This window comes from Vulpes lagopus, chromosome 4 (genome assembly GCF_018345385.1).
Source record: "Vulpes lagopus strain Blue_001 chromosome 4, ASM1834538v1, whole genome shotgun sequence".
Classification (NCBI taxonomy): Eukaryota; Metazoa; Chordata; class Mammalia; order Carnivora; family Canidae; genus Vulpes; species Vulpes lagopus.
Window position 1 is genome coordinate 57,180,352 of NC_054827.1, and position 21,907 is coordinate 57,202,258.

Here is a 21,907-nt window from a genome sequence, read left to right on the forward strand (position 1 = left end):
CCCCCATTTGACAGGATCATGGTCTTTAATCTTATTTTTGGTGTGCAAGAGTTGACTGCATGCCCTGGAGAAGCTGGCCTTTTGTGTGCTTCTGATGACCTCAGGAAATATTTTTCTGCAGTGATAGATATGCACCCCTGTCCTCAACTTTGACATTCTGATCACCCATCTCATTAATGCTAAGTGCTCTACATCTTCTAAAAGTAGAAGGAGCTTAATATCACAGAAGTAGACTTGGTTCTTGTGAGCTTCTATCCCATACATTTTCATTTTCATCTCTTAATCTCTCTTCAAACTTTTATAAATTGAATAATCCCTGAAATCGGGCATCAGTTACATGCAACAATAATTTCAGTATTTCTGTGTGCACTAGTAGATCAAAACTAAGATTATCATTATAAACCTGTCAGGTATTATAATTCCCACTCAGTAGCGAGTAACCAAAGACCTTTAAAAATTAAGTAATTTGCTCAGGTTATACATGTAATAATTAACAATGTCAGAATTCACTGTTTTCAGATCGTCCAATGTCAAAAATTCATGCTATTTACAATCTCCATGACTTATTTCTCCATTTCTAGCCCTATCATCTCAGTTTAAATCAATTTAAATGAACAAATAGCTTTTCTGGAAGCTTGAATAAAGCTATGGATAAAAAAAACTTGATTTAAACTATTTCAGAGGATAGAAACAGAGGACAACCTCCATATGCATTTTGTGAAGTAATTTCAATAATGGCAAATCTGACAGAGATTTTATCAAAACAAAGATAAAAAACAAAACAAAAACCTCAGACTACTCTCACCTATAGGCATCAATGCAAATATCTTTAAAAAAATAAGATTAAACAGAATTCAACAGCACATTATAAAAAAAAATTCTATCACAAATATGCAAAGATTTTTCCAGACATGCAAAAATGATTCACCATTAGGAAATCTAGTGATATGAATCATCACATAAATAAAGCCAATGAGAAAACAGTTCCCAAGGATGTTGGAAAGGGATTTGACAAAATTCAGTACCAGGCTTTTTTAAATAAAACTAAAGCAAAAACAGAAAAATCATTGTTAAATAGGAATTGACAAATGGTCCTTTAACATGATCTTATATGTGTGTGTGTGTGTCTGTATCCATACTTAAATCTATATTTCTCTCTCCAAAAGCCAGCAATCAGCTAGCATCCATCATAAAGGGCAACATTAGAGGCATTCCCACTGAAACGTGGTAATTCTGCCCGCTAATTTTACTATGATTTAACTTTCTATTGGAGACGGATAACAAAGAAAGCAATTAGAGGTATTACAACTTGAAAAGAAAGAGATAAAACTACCTCTATTTGTAGATGATATGATTATTTATCTGAAAAACTGAGAAAAATCAATGGAACAACTACTAGATACAAAGAGATAATAAACTAGCAGGGCATAACGTTAACATAGAGAAATCAATAGCCTATATATAATTAAATAAAAGCAGGTTTGAAGATGTAATAAAAGGGAAGAGAAAAACTCCTTACCTCAATTTCAGATAATAATAGTTTCCAATATTTTTTTTCATTTGGGAGATAAGGCAAGAGTGGTATGGGAAGAGAACAATAAGATCTTATGTTTCTATAGAAGAGAAAAGAGACAAAATCCAATGGAAGAACTTGAAGGTGGTTCTTATGAAGATTTCGGGGGCGGGGGGGTGGGAGATGGGCAAAATAGATAAAAGGGTTTAAGAGGTATGAACTTCCAGTTATAAAATAAATAAGTCACGGAGATGAAAAATACAGCATAGGGAATATCATCAAGAATACTGTAATAACTTTGTAGGGTGATAATGGTAGCAAAACGTATTGTGGTGAATACTGACTAATGTATAGATGTGTCAAATCACATATATAACATCATATATGTTATATGTTAATTATACATCAACGAAAATTTTAAAATGAGGACCAGGGTCAAAAGAGAAGTGGTGTGTTAGAAAAATTAATCACAGAAAAAAAAAAAAAGGTAGGATGTGATGGGAACCTGAAAAGATGAAGCATTGATATAAATGGTTCTACATAAATTAGACAAATATAATAGACATTTAAATCTCTAACCATGTGGATGAGGCACTATTCTCTCTCTCTTTCTCTCTCTCTCTTTTTAGAGAAAGATGGAGTGGGGAGAGGCAGAGGACGAGGGAGAGAGAATCTTAAGCAGGCTCCAAGCCCAGTGTAGAGCCTGACTTGAGGTTAGATGTTACGACCTGAGACCCTGAGATCATGACCTGAGCCAAAACCTACAGTCAGACACTTAACCAACTAAGCCACCCCAGCACCCCAAGAAGGATGTATAATCTTAATGGTTGGAATTAGAGGGCAGTGGCTTAATTGAGCAAGTAGAAGAAGGTTAACCAGAAGGCTTATAGAATTATTTGGGAATGGGAGTGGAGAGACCAGGCAAAGCAGTGCTGTGGGGACTGTGGTCAGTAAATATTCTACCAATATTTCCTATCTGATCTTATCTTTTGCTCAAAATCACTCAAAAGTTAAGAAGTATTTCAACTTCCAGTATGGAATCAAAACCAACTAGACCTTTCTTTTTTCTCTGACATTTTCCTTTGTTCTCCCACTTCTATCCCCCAAAGCCAAATATAAATGCCTCTCATTTCACTGTATCATGTTAAGAAAGACAAGATGCAAGAGGAGGAGAATAAAGGGAAAAAAAACAGGTGAAAAAGTAATGTTGGAAGTCATCAGGGAGTTCTGTACCACTCAGGAATTGGAAGGTGGCAAATAAGGTTCACCAAAAATCACTAAGAATGTCATTTGTTCTACTTCTACCAATATGCCCCTCCTTCAGTCATTTTGGTTTCTGTTTTTAGCCAGAGGTTCTCTACCCACCATATCCCTCAGCCTTGACCACCTGGACAAATGCCACTTCATCAAAAAAGCCTTAGTGTTCTATAGTCCCCAGACCTTGCTTTTTTGCTGACATATATTTAGTTGTATGTTATTTGTCTTCTCCCAGTAGAGATATCTTAATGATAGCGGAAGGAATGCTTTTCTGTTTTCTTTCTTTCCTTTCATTATTACATTCTGAGAGCCTAAAACTATAGCTGTCCCATCACGGGCAGCCAGTGAATGGGTGTTGAATTAATAAATGAGCAAAATGAGGGAATGAGGAAGTTCTGGTGATCGTGTCCTGTAAAACTCTTGGAATCACATTTTAGAATCAAGACAATTTTGAGAAAAGCAGAAAGTCTTGGAGAATTTTTTTCTTAATCTCTGTAAAGCTAGAGTCACAGAGATTTGAAACCCCTTGACTTTTAGCACAGTCTTTCTTCTCAGGAGACAGTTTTGCTCTGTCATTTTAATTCATACTAAAATATACCTGCATATATACATATATGCATGCATACATAAATTGTTATGAATTCTGTACTTATTCTACTCCTCCGTTTTAGTTGACAGAAAATCCATTTGTTTAGTTTAAAATTGCTTTCTATGTCCTCAATCTCCTTCCCCTGGATTTGCTTCCTATGGGGAGTAGAGATATAAAAGAATAGATCACAATACAACTTTAAAGATTAAAAAAAACTTAATATTTAGTAATTTCATTCCTTGCAGGCAGTTTGTCTTTTGCATGAGCAAGGAGGACTTTTATTTTTTTTAATTATTAGTTATTTATGATGCTGGGTCCCTGCAAATTATAAACAAAGAAAACCAAATAAATAAATGCATACGTAAATACATACATACATAAGCAATATCTATGCTACATAGATTTTTTTAAAAGCAGAAAAAAAAAGTATATTCTGACTATCCTTCACTCTTGAGGTCACTAGTTTTCCAAGAGGGATGCAATTATTTTGTTTGTTTGTCACATTTTGACCATATTTTCAGCCCTTCTCTGGGCCTTTCTCTTTGTCTTGGATTATGTATTCTTTTAGGAAATTTTCAGATCTGCCTTTGTAAAACCTCAAAACTCACCATAGTTTTATTATTATTTTCTCACTCTATAGAAGAGATCATTAGTTCATTACACTTTTAATAATGGCGATAATAGTTACCAACTGATGTATTGTTCATATTAATACTACCGGAAATCACAAGTATAAGCAATTTGTAAGTTGCTGCTTCATGAATCATGCATCAAGAATCATGATGCAGATTTTTTCCCCATTTGCCACTGTATTATGATTTGCTCTGCCCAGAATAATACCCTTAAGTGGTGCTGTCCAATTTGTCCAGAATATTCTGCAGTGATGGAGATAATGTATATCTGTACCCTCTGATATGTTAGCCATTAGCCATATGTGGCTACTGAGCACTTGAAACATGGCTAGCACAACTGAAGAACTCGGTTGTTAATTCTATTTAATCTTCATTAATTTAAAGTATTCACATTTGGCTAGTGCCTGCCATCCCAAAGAGCACAGCTCTCTGGTTTGTTTGTTTGTTTGTTTGTTTGTTTGTTTTTTAAGATTTTATTTATTTATTCATGAGGGACACGGAGAGAAAAAGAGAGAGGCAGAGACACAGGTAGAGGGAGAAGCAACCTCCATGCAGGGAGCCTGATGTGGGACTCGATTCCAGGTCTCCAGGATCACGCCCCGGACCAAAGGCAGGTGCTAACCCGCTGGGCCACCCAGGGATCCCCCAGCTCTCTGGTTTATCATTCCATTTCTGCATTTCTTCTGTGCTCTCTCCATATTCTGTCTGAAAGCTGAGGGAGCTGTCTTGTACCTCTGAACCCACGATTCCCTTAGAAAAGCAGCTCTCTAGCTGTGCTAGACAGAATAATGAGCCTCAGAATGGCATCCTGATGAACCTGGAATCATGTCACCCTCCATAATAAAGGGACTTTGCAGGTGTGCATAAATTAAGGGTTTTGAGAGGGAGAGATTATCCTGGTTTATCTGAGTGTGCCCGGTGTAGTCACCAGCGTCCTTCTCAGAGAGAGGCTACAGAGTTAGAGCTGGAGTGAAGATACAAGAACAGTCAGGACAGAAGTAGACATCAGAGAGGAGGGCGATCCCATGCTGCTGGCTTTGGACTGCAGGAAGGGCGCCAAGGCAGGTGGGCTGCCTTGGAGGCTGAAAGAGCAAGGAAATGTATTTTCCTCTAAAACCTCCAAAAGGCAAGCAGCCCTGCACACACATTTTTAAACTTCGGACCTCCAGCACTGTGTGATAATAAATTTATGTTGCTTTAGGTCATTATGTTTGTGGCAACTTGTTAGAGCAGCAATGGGAAACTAATAGACTGTCTAGAAAACATCTTGTGGCTGCGCAGGGGTCAGTGGGGATTCTTCCCAGAGGGGAGCTAGGACCCGATCTTATAATCCCAGCAACAGTGCGAGTGCATATTTGCTTTACAGCCCTGAAGTCCAGTATAGCTTCTAAAACCTCTGCTTCTGAAGCAGGAGGATGCTTGTGAGTACATTACCCGTGCCACGACGTCCCTCCTGCAGTGAGTAGACACCCCCTCATATGTGTGTTGGGGCGTGTGAAGACATTCAAGCAACAGAACTGCCCCCCTTCCCCCCTACCTCCCACCCAGCTATGGTCTCATCAGTTGAGTATATGCAGAAAAGTTGTTTCGCTCATGTCGTCTCGTTTGGTTTAAACTTTCCTTTAAACTAACCTTAATTTTGAAGTTAAATCATTTTGGAATTGAGCTTTGAGTGTACCTAGGTCAGCTGTGCCCATCAGAGAAGAACCAGTGTACTTATTTTTCTTAGAAAGGTTCTTCGTTTTTGTTTTTGCAGTGTCATTCCTATAAGTTTCACCTACAGAAAATTGGCATTAACTGTAAGATCCTACCTAGAGCATCTGTCACTGCAACTGGGTGTATACGGGGCTCGGGAACAGAATTTTACTTCATTGCTCTCTATTTAGGGCGGTCAAGCAGAAATTTTTATTTTTTTACTTAGCCTATGGCTAGGCTGAATACATTACTTATTAGTTTGGAGCAGAATTCTTGTTTGCTTTTTCTCGTGGTGGGGGAGATTTCTCTTATGGTAACTTATCTCTTATGGTAACTTAACTTACCCTAAGTTAACCTCAATCATGACAAACCAGAAATGAACTTCTAGATGTACATGGAAGGGAGATGCTAAAGACTTGTGCTTGTCTTTCAATACACAGATATAGATGGAAACTCGTCACTCCACTTTGAAAAGGAAATATTTCCAAGATCTGCTTTGCTGTAGTGACAAAAATAATCGCCACTTAAAAAATTAAATTAAATGCTCAGCAGCAAACTCAGGTTTAGACTTGAGTAATTAGGTTTGGGAATACATTTTTGCTACTGAGGCACAAGCCCCTTAAAACCCCACAGTTTATTAGTTATCTGAAACAGTGAGAAAAACCCCAGTGTTTCAACATAAACATAATGTCATAACAGCTTAGAGAGAATAGTACGATCAAAACCCTCTAACCAGAAGCAAATTATAGCCTATCAGTTTTTCTATAGGGCAATCAGACCACTTTTAAGTAAGATAGTAAATCTGTAGAAATGAGCTGTTTGTAATTAAAATGAAGCATGCCAAATTATTTCATGACCATTTATAAAGTCAAGTGCTTGTTAATAAAACAGTTAGATTTTCATTGTTATTACTTTCTTTAAAATTATTTCCACTCGAGATGAATGATTTTCTTGAAAGTAGTCCAGCTTTGGGGGAATTCTGAAATTTAATTATTCTGGGTTTGAAAAAAAAAAAAAGACTGTAAACGTCTCCATAATTTCCACTCCAATCTACACTTGAAATGTTGAGTGAGGGCTCTTTTTGACTTCGAATTCATGAATTGAATGATTGTCATTAATGAATGACTTGTTTTTTGACTTACTATAAATTTTTTTCTGTTACTAGTGAACTGAGGAATAGTAGAATAATGATTTAATTTTATAAATATAAAATTCAACCTTATAATGCTGTTACAAATAATTTATGATACCTATCATAGAACAGTGATTATAATTCCAATAGAGCCTTACTGTCGAATCCTTGCACTATCTTGATTTCTGAACTTAAAACTAGATTAAAGATGAAGTACCTAATTAGGAGCTGACAGCATGTAAGTGAATGGAGAGTTAACTACCAGGAATGTGAACAACATAACATCTGCCCGATATACAATACCATTATTAGTCATATGTAAAAATAATTAAAGTACCTTTTACCTCTCCTTAGCTTTTCTCTTAAAGTTCTTGGTTCCTGCTATGCATAATTTACCACACTGTTAAAAACCTTTCTCCCTACTCTTGCCCACCCTGTTCTCACATCTAGGAGTTCCCTCTTAGATTTTTAATTCTTACCCATCCTGCAAACATCTCAAGCACCATGTCCATTGAACTTCCATGTTGACTACCCACCCCACCACCGCCACAGCGTCATGTGCATAATTATCTGCATCTCCCAGAGTGTTTTGTTCATGTTTGTATAATAACAATTACTACAGGGTGTTGATTTTACCTATTCACTTAGACTCTGTGAGTCTTCATACATGGCACGGGACATAATAGGTGCTCGATAATTCTTTCCATTTACAAACAAGGTATGAAATATTGTCTGTGTTTCATTAGTTATTTCTGCAGTGAACATTAGAAGACAACGTCTCTGGAAAACACTTCATTTTCCAGCCCTTGATAACATTAGTCAATTTACTGATACTGCTGATTTCATTTTTTGGTTAAAATGTAAATTCTCATATAGAGCCCTAACGATAACAACATACTCAACTCTACACAAAGACAAGTAGGACAATCTTCAGCATTTCATTTTGGAACAGAATCAAATTAATGAGATAGTTATGCTACACCATGCTGCCCAGGATTTGTAGAAATGAGTTAAAGCCCTAAGTGAGAACAATTTGAAATGATTTATTTCTGTATTTTTGCTTACCCAAGTATTACCATAAATAGTGATAATAGTGGGTAATCAACTGGAGACTGTCTTGCAGTAAACATATCAAAGAACCTGTTCAGCCAATGAACATATTTATTTTGAAAGTGCTAAATATACAAAAAATTATAAGATTATATTTGAATTGCACATTGTTAAACAGTCTTTACGAGGACAAGATATTAGACTATGATGAAAGAACTATTTAGTGACATATATGAGATCAGATTTGAGCACTGGAATCCTTTATTATTTTTTAACATAAAAAGAAACAAGTATGAGCCCTGGAAGACAATGAGTAAAGATATTAATCAGAGTTTTTATCTCTGGCAAAAACAAGCTGTGAGACCTTTGGAAAACTGTTCCGTATGTTTGATAATGATTATATGCATCTCCAAAGGAGGTGTTAAGTACTGGCTGTTTTGTTCTGTTTTGTTTTGCTTTTTGTTTTTTTGTTTTTTTTTTTTTAACTTTTTACAACCTGAAAGCTGTTTAATTATTTTTGTTCTGGGACATGTGTGATAGATGAGGACAAATTCCTCGTGTGATTTTCTTCCATTCAGTAATTTATCAACACGCATTTACTGAAGGCCTACTATGTCTCAGGAGCACTGATCCAAGTCTTATAGAGACAACTGACCCAAAGAAATATAGAATCTAGTGTTACAGTGAAATTATGATGGGATAAAACAAAATTGTATGTCATGGACTGTTATCCCAGAATCCTCTGGCCTCATAAAGGATAATTGCCTATTTTCCTGAGTACATTTTCAAATTCCCCATCCCATTAGCACCCATCTTCTTTCTTTACTCCCTAGAGAACCAAAATCTGCATACAGCCTTTTTAAAAAAATTTTTTTTTTGCATACAACCTTTTTACAAACAATACCTGTCACCCTGCCTTCTACAGACACCGGCATATTTTCTAGAAAAAACAATAAGTTAAACAGTGAGGGTAATAAAGCCATAGCAATCATTTAAATCGGCTACCACATAATTTGTGTTGAATCAGCTATAAAAATAATGTCAGAGATATTAATTTCATTGTCTTCTTTGTACAAATACAAAAAAAAATCTCCATAAACATTGTATACCTATTTGGATTCTGTGTCAAAAAAAAAGAAAGAGGAAAGGAAAGAAAGGAAGAAAGAAAGAAAGAAAGAAAGAGAGAGAGAAAGAAGAAAGAAAGAAAGAAAGAAAGAAAGAAAGAAAGAAAGAAAGAAAGAAAGAAAGAAAGAAAGAGAAGGAGAGGAAGGAAAAAAGGTGAAAGAGCCAGACTTTGGAAAGAATTGTCTAGATATTCAAATTGTTTAAAGACAATAATTTTGTGGGTGTTTTTTTGTTTTTTACTGTTTGTTTATTTCTTGGGAAGTAAGAATTATTTATCTGTATATTACATGCTTCTGAAAGGTCTCTAGTTTGCAACTATGATTCTCTATTGTAACTTAGGACAATTATGTACTAATTTAAAAATTACTAGACAAACATTTGTACCCAAGTCCAAACTATGCCATAAATATGCCCTGTAACCTTGGGCTCATTAATTTCACTCAATTTCCAGTTTTTAATTTCTTCATGTGTAAAACAAGAGGAGTAAATGAGCAGCTCAGTTCTTTCTAGCTCTAAATGTTGACCATTCTCTTTCAGTGGCTTTGAATTTTTTTTTGAACCCAGAAGTAAACGGATGTGAATTTTAGAATTAAACCAAAATCTAAAAAAAACCCAAACAAACAAAGAAAAAAAACAACGACAAAAATTCAGCAACCAAATAATATAATAATTTCATGTCATCATAATCTTAATGTTATTAATTTAAGGTTTGTAGCAAAAATTAAAGATCTCCCACACTGTTAGTGGAATTGAATATAACATTGTATTTCTGAGACTGTGTAAATAATCTGCATGAAAATGGAGCTTAATTATAATAATTCTTCCCTTGTATGTATTTCATTTGAGGTTTTTTGCTATCTACCCACAGCTTTTTAAAATGATAGTGATGACAGCAGTCCCTCCCAAAGATTGTATATTCATGAAGAGTTCACTCTTGTAGGGAGATTTAAGTACATTTCTAGACTGCTGACTTCAAAAAGTTAGAAACTGTATACATGGTACTAAATTGTTCAACTCAAGCATAAAGCAGTGGGTTTATGACCAGCGTCTGAACAGATTCTAATCCTCAACACTATATTATTTTATCAGATCCTCCAGTTTGACAGGCTTAGTTCTAGTTTTCAAAGTCTTGGATCAAATGTCTCTGTGTCTTAGAAATACCCTGGATATCTGGTATTCCAAAGCCAGGGGAGTTTTCACTTAATAAATTCTGTAATCATGAAATTTCTTCCTTTGTTCAGTTCTTCACTGTTTACTGTATTTTTCTATTTTGGAAGGAAGATCGAAGCAAACCTTACTGAGTTTCCTGTATACAAAGTCCACATTGAATAGGCATTTTTTTTCAGTTGCTTTATTTGGGAAGAATGGACACACATTAGTTTCAGGTGCACAACACAGTGATTCAACTTCTCCATACAGTGTGTTATACTCACAAGAGGAGCTCCCATCTGTCACCGTACAACGTTATTGCAATACTGTTGACTGTATTCCCTATGCTGTACCTGTCAGCCTCGTGATTTTTTAAAAATAGTTTATTTATTCATGAGGAACACACAAGGAGAGGTAGAGACACAGGCAGAGGGAGAAGCAGGCTCCCTGCAGAGAGCCTGATGTGGGACTCAGTCTCAGGACCCCGGGATCACGCCTTGGGCCAAAGGCAGATGCCCAACCTCTGAGCCACCCAGACGTCCCATCCATCCTCGTGATGTATGTTCTCCAGAACTGAAGTCTTTATCTCCCACTACCCCTTCATCCATTTTGCCTGCTACCCACTCATCCTCCCTCTGACAACTGTCAGTTTGTTCTCAGTATTTGTCGGTCTGAATCTGCTTTTCATTTGTTTGTTTTGAATATAGATTATTTTTTAATGTTACTATAATGTAGCTTGTGTTTGTGTGTGTGTGTGTGTGTGTGTGTGTGTGTGTGGCATAAGTGAAAATGTTGCCATATTGATATCTGGGGAGCAAGGATCTCTTATATACATTTCTGCCTTGGGTGAATATTTTTTCTTTAAGTGAACATATTCTATATCGGCTTTTCTAAACCATTTGTGTATGTTTTATAGAATACTGGTTTTATCATGTATGGTACTTTACATGTACCATACATGATACCATGTATGGTATCATACATGTACCATGACCATGATACATACATGGTCAGTATACCTGACCATACTGAAAATAGGACATTTTAAATGGATTTTCAATAATTAATATTTGAGAGATCAGAATGCAGTGATGCCTATTAAAGGGATGTGTTTGGTCTTATTTCAGGGTTGTAAGCAGTGGCGAACCAATTAAAAAGACATTGCACTTCAAATATCATATTTTTGTGCAAATTTTCCTAAACCGTTATACAGAGCATTTTTTTTTGAATAATGAAATTGCATGGATGTGTTTGGAAGCATAAACTGTAAAATAATTTAACTATTGGTTTCATGGTAATTTTGTTATTAATATCACTTCCTTTAAAATATCTCATCATCTAAATCATAAAAATATAATTTTATAGTATCCTATAAAAGTTACTATACTGTACTCTCTTAATAAAAAAAGCCCATAAATTTATGGACTTTTATTCTTATATTAACCATTATTTTATTATTCTTTTGATATTTCTTGATATTAATTAACTTGTCAAAATACTGTCTTTGCTTGACTAATGGGTTTTGCCAAGTTTGAGCTTGCTATCCTAATAGTTCTATCAATATATGAAGACTTCACTTATTTTTCAGATTAAAGGCCTTCTGTTTGATGTGTGTTTCCTTCAGCTATAAATAAGATAGCATACTGGTAGAGGCATAAATAGCCTCTGGTCAGACTGTTTGCCTTATTGTATAATGGTATTACGTTTACATGACAGATTTGAGAGAAATGGATCAGATGACCCATTAACTCACTTAAAGCACAACAGTCTGAGACAGTCTCTGTTTCTGCATTCATATACTAGGAAAATGGTACTGCAAAGCTATTTCCAACTATCTAAATGGGCTGATAATTCTCTTATGCAAAATTCACTCAACAGTCATTTATTGAGCAACTACTCAATGCCAGACAGAATTCCAGTCAATGGATAAAGAGTGGGAAACAGACATAGTCCCTGCCATCATGGGAAACGTAGTCCAAAGAGAAGTCTGACAACAAAGAAATGAATCGGTGCATAATTAGAACTTGTGATAGATCAAAAAGACAACAAAAAATGGTGGTGGACATGAGGGTGGTGACTACTTCATATTGGAAAGTCAGAGGAGACCACTTTAAAAAAAAAATTACATGGAACGTGAGAACTAAAGAAAACCAAGGAACCTTTTCTGTGAAGATTGGGGAAAAGTGTGCATTAGAAAAAAAGGAAATGTGTGTGTAAAGGCACAAGGGAAAGAGGATGACCCACTGGGGAAGCAAAAGCAAAAGGTGTTGGGCAGGAGTTCCAACTTCTCCCAAGGGAGATGAGAGTCCATCAAAAGGCTTTAAACGGTAGCGTGACAAAATGTTAAAGTTCACTCTGGCACTTTGTTATGAATAATTTAAAGCAAGGCGAGAACATAGAGGGGAAGACGAGTAAGGAAACACCGTAATCCAGAAAAAAGTTGAGGTGGGCTGAAATGAGTAGGGTGAGGGACACCTGGGTGGCATCTGCCTTCGGCTGAGGGTATGGTCCAGGGGTCCTAGGATCGAGTCCTGTGCCGGGCTCCCCACAGGGAGCCTGCTTCTCTGCTTATGTCTCTGCCTCTCTCTCTGTGTCTCTCATGAATGAATAGATAATAATAATAATAATAATAAAGAAATGAGTAGGTAGAAACACAGAATGTGGACAAATCTGAGGCAAGATTTCGAATTTTAATTCACAGAGCCTTGCTGATGTTTGTTGTAGAAGCGACAGGAAGTGGGATCTAAAGAATAACTTGGATTTTCTGAGATGAGCCACCCGATAGATGGTGCCATGAACTGAAATGAGGCTGAACAGAAGAGCAAGAAGGTTAAGGGGTAAACTAACTCCCTTTGTGATGCCTCTGATACATCTTGGTTATGTCAAGAAGCCGGTTAGATACACGGGTCCGAAGGTCTCCGTGGAAGTCTGAACCAGTGAAAGAAGCTTGGAGCCAGAGACAGAATCAAGGACTGAGCTGAGAACTTCAACACTTGACAAGTAGGGGCCAGATGGGGCCAGGAAGCATTTGAATCGATGGCCCAGGGCTGGAATGTTATTCAGAAACCAGACTCTTTAAAAATGTCCCTTGTCATCCTCTTGTGTGCAGAGATGCCTTTTCCAGGTCTCACCATCATAGATTCATTTTAGGAATGAGACCAGGAGTGACAGTAAAGCAACAGTAGTGCACATCTTTTTCCTTTCAGGGCTTATCCCAAAATATTGCACTCTTCCAGTGAGCTTGGTCACAAACCCTCCCCGCCACACCCCCAAGTAAATTAAAAGGACCCTGGAAACTGGTGTCTTTAGCTGGGGGGCTCTATGTCAAGACATAAATCCTTTTGCTGTAAAAGAAGGAGATCATAGATTTGGGGGAACAATGTGCAATATGTTAAGTCGGCATCGTTAAGAAGCCAGATTCTTTACTTCTTTTCCCTTGGAGACTGGGAGAGTCTCCCTTCCTAAAGCATATGGCCCCATGAAGGAGAGGAGAGACCTGAACAAATCAGAGTTATGATAGGAGGGAAGAAAGGGGAAAGGGCCATTGGCCAGACATCTTCAACTTTCTGCTGCAATCCTCAAGGTGGATGCAAGCTCTCTGCTCCGGCCAAACTCAACAATTCATTGTTCTCCAGCCACGTTTTACATTTATTCATACTGGTCACAAGCCTTTGCGTTCCCTCCACGTAGAAAGGTTCTTCTCTTTCTTTCAGGCTAACTTGAATCTGCGCTTCCTTCAAAGATTGACTTTCCCATAAATCTCAGTGTACTCATATAATAGTGATATATTATCTTAATTCAGTATCAGGCATAGAGAGAGACCTGACTTGCCAATTACATTTTGATGAATAAATACAGTTTCTCAAGGATAAAACTGCCTTTATTCTTTGTTTCTCCAGAGTTTGTTTTAGAGTGTCTTGACTGATTAAAAAGAGCTTACTGTTATTTATCTAGGTTAAATACAGTTGGACCTGGAGACAGGTGAAGGAATTAATGATCTTGCAAGTCTCTCTACTCCTGTGAGCCTGTGATCTCTTAAAAGATGTTTTATTCAGAAAATAACGGGAAATGCATTGTAAAATTCTAACTCAAAGCAAATTAACAAAGTAAAATAAAGTGAAGTCAGACTTATTACAAGAGATTATTTTTTTTCAGGTGTCTACATAGTAAGTTAGACTACAATTAATGATGGATATGGTTAATCTAGAAATGCATAATTGTTGGAAAGATGCAGACCAAATATGCTTGAATATTCTTAATAGAAACTTTGGGCATAATGCAGGGAGTATAACAAATATCTGTGCATTTAAATATTTCCATAAATGAGTGCTTGTTGAAGTAGCACCATCAATATAACATTAGGTTTTCTGGTTGTACAACTATAAAATTAAGTTATGTAGTAATGAAATACTAAATTAGTTGCTGGAATTGTGATTACCTCTCTATATAATTTCAGTTTGAACAGGAAAAAATGTAAGGCAATGATATATACTCCATAGAGAGTATGCCTTCAACTAAAATTGAAATCTAATTAGTGTGAAAATAAAAGTACTAAAATATTGTTGAGATCAATATTGACGGTAATGCGGAAGAAAACTGTGCCGTGATTGTGGAAATAGCTCTGAGAGTCAGGAGTATGAAAAATAGCATTTAAGAAATCAAACTTTCTAAATGAATTTCTTGGCTTGATAAGCCAAAATAGAACTGGGAGCCAAGATGAAAGAACAAAATAAAATTCAAGAGGTAATTTACACTGGGATGGTAATTTATAAATCATTCTAAATAATTTTCCTATACTTCACAAAATAACCCATAGCTAACCTGAAGTTTCCTTTCTAAAGTTTAGAACAAGGTATATTTAATGAGCAGGTATAAAATTTGTACTGATCTGAAAGCTGATTAAGTATTGCAGACCGGCCGCTAAGCAGATGGGCTATCTCAGCTGACTCAGAGAATATGGAACACGATTTTAAGGTGAAAGAAGCTGCCTTTATATCCAGTGTTCACTTTTGATGAATTTTATGAGGTCTGAACTCAGGTTCTGAAATGATTAAACCTTACTAAATGAGATTAGGAGATTATTACACGTTGTCACTCTGAGTGGAGAAGTGGCTGCATAGACCCAACTTGCCCCTCCTGCATGCTGTCTTCCCTCTGTGCCCTCCCTTCTTGGGTTGTTTCTCCTCCTGGGGTCCTTATTCTTCTACTGCAGAGAACAAGAATGCCCTCGAGCTTTGTAATTCAAAATGAGGTCCTCTGACCAGCTGCATGAGCATCCCTGTGGATGGAGCATGTTACAATGACCGGATCTCAGACTCAACCCAAGACTTAAGAAATCAGAATCTTCATTTTATTTATTTATTTTATTTATTTATTTATTTATTTATTTATTTATTTATTTATTTATTTTAGAGTCATTTTAACTTTCAAGTGACTCCTTTGCGCATGACAGTCTGAGAACTTCTGTATACCAGTAGCTCAAGATATGAGTAACAGCAAGCCGTTCAGATAAACTTCCCACTGTTAATTAATCCTCCTTGGGTATCGTGTGAACGTATTTCAGAAAAACACTCTGTGGTTTTTATACGGGGTTCCATAGAACCGAATATAGTCTTAAAGGTAACGCAAAGATTTGGCTTGAATTTTATTTGAAACCCTCTATTTTAACTCTTCAGCACTTTATGTAAAGAACAAAAAGAAGGCACTTTCACAGTGTTTTGAAGACCTCCATTGCCTTCAGTTAGGCTGTCACGGTAATATCCTTTGGATTTGAAGTAAAATATCTTCTGCTGTCTCTGTTTATGTAGTATCTACAAAAGTGGGCTGTGAGAACAAATCTGGTAACATTCACAGTTTCTTATATCCGGGAATACCATTTTTCTCAATTGCTTTGCAATTAAAATCAACTATAGAAATAAAAGAGACACTCTGGGTAAAATAAAACTGCAAGTGTGACCCATAACGCTGCCTAGAACCGTTAGATGCAGCCAAACAGCCACTCTGTTCATTGTATTTGATTTTATATTAAGTAATTGTTATATTTGTGACTTTCAGATGTTTGCTTTTATTTGTTTTACCTACTGTGGTATAAGTCAGTTTCATGTGGAAAAAAAATGCATTCTGATTCTAAAGCATTTTGGAAAGCATTGCTCACAACTGGAAGGATGATTCCAGCTGAAAAGAGCCTCCGATGCCTGGGCTATCTGGGGACAGAGTTAATTGGAAGCATCACTTCTGGAGCCCTTTGATCACATCAATTTGACACCTGCCAACTTCTCCCCTGCATAATCCTGATCCTGCTCAAGTAGTTCTCAAACTAGCCACAGTGAGAGCCATTGGGATTCAAGTTTGATGCAACTCAAACTTCCAAGCCAGGACCTGCTGTCAAACAAACTGTACATTTGGTAGTTTACTGGAGCAAGAGTCTGGATTTAAGACTAAAATCATATGTAATACTAATTCATACTTTTTGCAATTAGAGGGATGTTTTCTCCAAACTTCCTTCAGTCCCTTGGTAAAACTTTATGGCCATCACATTGCTCCAGTGCTTCAGTGGATCAGCCAGCAGGCTCTTACTGAGGGTGGACGAGGCACCTGTCATGCTAAGAACCATTAAGATAAAAACCCCTAAATGCAGAGTCTCACGGTTTAGAAGAGACAAGATGCTCAAGCAAATAATTACTAAACGTGATAACAGAGTCCAGGACCTATGCAAACGGTTTTATGGGAGTATGGGAGAAGAAATAAACAGGAAGTGAGAAGAAAGATTAATTTGCATTTTGTTTTGCTTGGTGACTGCACCCAACATTTAAAAAAATATATATATATATATAGTCATGAGGGATTAGGGTTCGAAATTACATTTGAACCGATTCCACTTGGAAATAAAACACACACACACACACACACACACACACACACAAAGAAATAAAACACCTCTCCCCATTAAGAACTAAATGCCAGTAATCGGCATAAGGATAATGTCCGTTTCAAAACTACAAATTATAGGGAACAGGCATTAAAAAATAAAATATTAAAATCCCACTGAAATAAAAGATCACTTTTAAAGAAATCCTTAATACTGAATTTTAGGAGTTTGCAGTCAATCTCACTTGATGGTTATATGCTCATGTGTGTGTAAGTACACAGTAGTCTTTTTTTTTTTAATCATTGAGAGGTGGATTTTCTGCTTTGTGCATTATTTAGAGCACATTTAGATTCCAACCTGGTTTTCCCTTGCAACTCAGTACACTTCTGCACTCCTTCCCCCTGAATTAATTGATATAATGAGCTGATGTAAATTACTTTCACTATTAGGCTGAGCTAATATTAACCCACAACCATTTAGAAAGTAAATATACCACATAAAGGCATATACATACTGAATTCTGAACTGAAGTCTTGAGATTTTTTTTTTTTTTTTTTTTTTTTTTTTGGTTTGCCACAATTTTGGAGCATCTGTCCCATTGCTTCATCCCATGATCTGGAGAATCAGGACGGTGGGTAGGAATTCTGCAGAGGGGCCTGTGCCTGGGTGCCTGTGCCTTGGACAGGAGGGCATGGTTCTGCCCCCTGTCATTGCTTTCTCACTCTCCCTGCTGGGAACATTTCCAACATGTTAATTATAAAAATGCAGCTCTCCTTTTGAGGCCCTGGGGAAATGCTCTAAACTTTTTACTTATTTATATTCTACTCTTTATTTATATTCTTTTGATAGCTACTCTACTATCCATATTCCTGTAGCCTTTCCTATTCCTTTGATGAGTCATCAAACTCTGCCTGATGGTATATTTTGTGTGAATCTTACCTCCCACCTCCACCCAGGTTAGAAGATCTTTGGAGAAGGACCCTCTGAGTAGCCTTGATAACACCAAGTTCAAATTAGCATGGAATATAAGTGCCTTTTACCATAGAGTGGATTTTTCACCCCACTCCGTGATAATCCAACACTGTGCCTTTGCTTGTGTTGTTTTTTTCCTATAATAACGCTCTTCCTCTCAGTTTCTTCTCTTATAATCCTGTCTGGTCATTGAGGCTCTACTTGAAAGCTTTATGGTGTGCCCAGAATCTACGTATGATCCCTCCATTGTGCATTATTTGCCCTTGATTATGGCATGTCTCATTTCCACCTCACATGATAGTTTTCACATCTGCAGAATATTTACTTTTGTTGTCTGTAGAGGTCTTGCAATCTTACTTATCTCCTGCTTCCCGTGGTGTTGTGCACATAGCAAGTGTTCAACAAATGTCTGTTGCATGAGTAAAGGTTTGCAAGGAGTTGTAGAGGAGCAGCATTCCTGTGTGTGACTCGGAGGTTCCACGACAAAGGGGAGTGTGACTGATGGTAAATCAAGAATGAGGGTTGGCACATGTTGTCTCTGAAGCAATTCCTCCCAAATTTTGCAGAGGGAGGCTACCAGGGCATTATGACTAAGGGATCCCCTGCAGTATGGATCTCTTATCAATCGATTGCCTGTGGCCCACTATTATAGATGCTACTGTTTTATTTATTTTTATCTTTTTAAAGATTTTATTTATTTGAGAGAGAGAGATAGCGCACAGGCTGAGGGAAGGCCAGAGGGAGAGGGAGAAGCAGACCCTCTGCTGAGGAGGGAGCATGATGCGGAACTCAAACCCAGGCCCCTGAGATCATGACCTGAGCTGAAGGCAGACACCCAACTGACTGAGTCACCCAGATGCCCCACTGTTTTAATCTGGGTGGACATTTCTGTTTTACATATTTTTTTAATTAAAATCTTGAAATATTTTGTGAAAATTAATTCTTAGCAATACTTTTATTGGTGAGCCTCTTTACCAGGACTATAAAGAATCAGGTTGTGGATAAGTGGCAGAGCGGAATTGGTAGGAGTAATAAGGGGAGAGGACTAGGAAAAAGGGAAGAATCTGCAGTTGAAACAGGAGTGTTTCTGAACAGATTTCAACCTCATTGTTGTGAGGGTATAGGCAAGCGATCAAATTGTGCCCTGGAAGCTATGGTCCAGATATTCATGGCTCCCATATGTTGCCCCTCTGTTTCCTTCCTATTAATTATCTAGTTTATGAGCATTACCTCCAAACCTCAAAACTACTTATCAGATGGCTAAAATTACTCCATTTTTAAAATGAGAAACTGATATTGAGAAAGGTTCAACTCCATAGCCACAGTTGGTTACATAGTAAATAGAAAAACAAAGATTTGAACACAAAACTTGCATTTTTCCTCTATATTATTCTTGGTGCTGCTTTGGGTAGATAACCTGGCTTGCATTGCCCAGCAGGGCATATGGGGAGACATACAGAAGACTTAAAAATATTTTCTTGTAAGACAAACATATTCTCATTCCTGTTGCCATGACATTTCAAAAACTCAAATTGCTGTGAAAAACTCAGTGTTACCCCTTTTTGACTCGGTGTTGGCCTTGTTAAAGAATAGGGTGGGAAATGAAATGGCTGATCTTCCATCTTTACCAGGAAGAAATTCAGCTAGTGCCTTTGTTTTTGTGGAAAGGCAAAACAAAATGGATCTGTGATATGCAAATGAGCCTCTCCACTGTTTGTTAATTTCTACTGTTTACTCAAAAATGGGAAACACCAGGCTTGTGATACATCATCTTTTGTGCGCTTGGCACCTTCCATCATGGATCATATTAATCTGCTTAAACTAACAAGGATTAATTGCCTTAGTAAGTCAACCTGGCATTGAAATGATGTATTGCCCAGACAGCTTGGAATTTGGCCACTCATAAATCTCATTCGTGTGTTGGTTTATTTCTGTTTGTCTCTTTCTCTGACAGATGTGTGCCCAATCACTGTGAGCATGGCGGGAAGTGCTCGCAAACGTGGCACAGCTTCCAGTGCACTTGTGAGGACACGGGATACAGTGGGGCCACCTGCCACAACTGTGAGTGCCCATTCCTCTCACCCTCCCCTTTAATCGCCCAGACCCCAGGGCTTCAGCAACCTGGGAGATGCACCCTCTAATCACTTGATTCTAAAGAACCCAGATTTTGTTGTTGCTTCCTCAGAACAGTACTGTAGTTGTCAAGATATATTCTCGCGTGCCTAATGACCCAAAAAGAAGGACCAATGTTCCATAAACATGGTTGGGATTGGAATGCTGATCTTGGATTTGCCTCTGTGTGTCTATGCCATGTCTGGATAGATTGTTTGGGATTTTGTTTTAGTTATAATGTCTCCAATTGGATTCTCATTTATCAGCTCATCCGAGAGACAGAGTGTAATTTGAACATTTAGTGTCTGGACAATAATTGTCTCATGCTCTATCATAACTGTTCGGTCACATTTTTCAAATCAGAAAAATAAATTAGAAAGTAAAGTCCATTAAGTTGTTATATCTAAAATAATAACACCAGAAGGCAAGTGTTTCTAAATATTGAAAGTAAAAAGTGGCACGCAAAGAGGATTAATAAAACACAGATGTGCCTTGTTTTACATAACTGATTTATAATGAAAAGTCAACGTTTATATTTTTGTAACTCAAAGAATATTTTTAAGTGAATGTTAACTCTGTAGTTTGTCATGTTAATTTTCCAAAAATCCATGGTTGTTTACAAAGCCCTTTCGGAAATAGATTTGCCATATAACGTATAGTTGAAAGAAGAAGTTCATCTGTGTGTGTGTGTGTGTGTGCATGGTGTGTCTGCACGCATGTGTGTGCATGCATGTGTATGCATATGTGTGTAGGGAGAGAGGAAGGGTGAGGGAAAGAGAAAGAGATCCAATTTTCAGTCTCCTCCCAATACGCTGGAAAACTGAAAATCTAATATCTAAACCCTATAATTATACAGATTTCTTTCATTCACTTCATTTTTAGGAAACAATACAAAAATATTACCAGAGGAGCATTCTGGGGATAATAAAAATGTGGTACAGCCCTCTGAGCCTTTCATATAGCTACTTGCAGCAATGCACAATAAAACACTGTGTTTGGAATATAAGACCTCAACAAAGAAAAACGTTTGTAATTTATTGCATTTATTTTGGTTAGGAAGGTGTTTAAAAACAAGAGACAAAAACGCTCCTTAAAAAATTAACAGTAATAGAAGATGTATAAGAAAATAAAAATAGGCACTAGATTAATTTTTGGTAAAGTATTTCCATATGGGAATGTGAAAAAGTATTTTAAGGAGTGAAAAACTAAACTGATACTGAAATTAGTAGAATAAAGGTATCATAACTAAAGTTGCTCCTTGCCAATCGCATCAAAATGTTAACTTTCAGCCTGTAATAGTCATTATATGATAAATGGTGCTTGGATTTGGTAACCTAGATAAAATTTCAAACCTTCACTCCACCAATGTAATTTATATATTGTGCTACAACTACCATCTTTAATGATTAGAGATCTTGTTCCTGAATATGAAAATTCTAACCAAAGACAAAGAACAAAAAAATTGGTGCTGGTTACAAGGGTTTCCTAACTCAGTGCCCACTCAATATTGAATTGAAAAAGCAAACTATTCTTTTATTTTCATAACTACTTCCTTCATTTAAATACACAGCAAAGAAAAATAAATTTTAAGGATATTAAATTTGTTTTAAATTTAAATACATGCTAGTGGCTGAATAGCTGAGTTTTTTGTTTGTTTGTTTGTTTGTTTGTTTGTTTGTTTTTTAAAGAGTAACAACTCCAACTATTAGAAATGCTCTCAGAATACTTAGGTTTGACCCTAGTGGCAACCTCTAAATGTAAAAAAGGGATATTATCTCCTCCCTTGTGCTCATTCCTACCTGTTCAGTGTTCT

The 21,907-nt window shown here is 36.8% G+C and overlaps 1 protein-coding gene across 1 annotated transcript in view; it reads left to right on the forward strand.

The window, feature by feature from the left end:
* The window catches only part of CNTNAP2 (contactin associated protein 2), a 1,951,553-nt gene that overhangs the window by 1,174,662 nt on the left and 754,984 nt on the right, over positions 1-21,907 (forward strand). Inside the window, exon 11 of the mRNA XM_041753355.1 lies at positions 19,937-20,043. Coding sequence (XP_041609289.1) covers positions 19,937-20,043 — 107 coding nt within the window. The remainder of the gene's footprint in view (positions 1-19,936; positions 20,044-21,907) is intronic.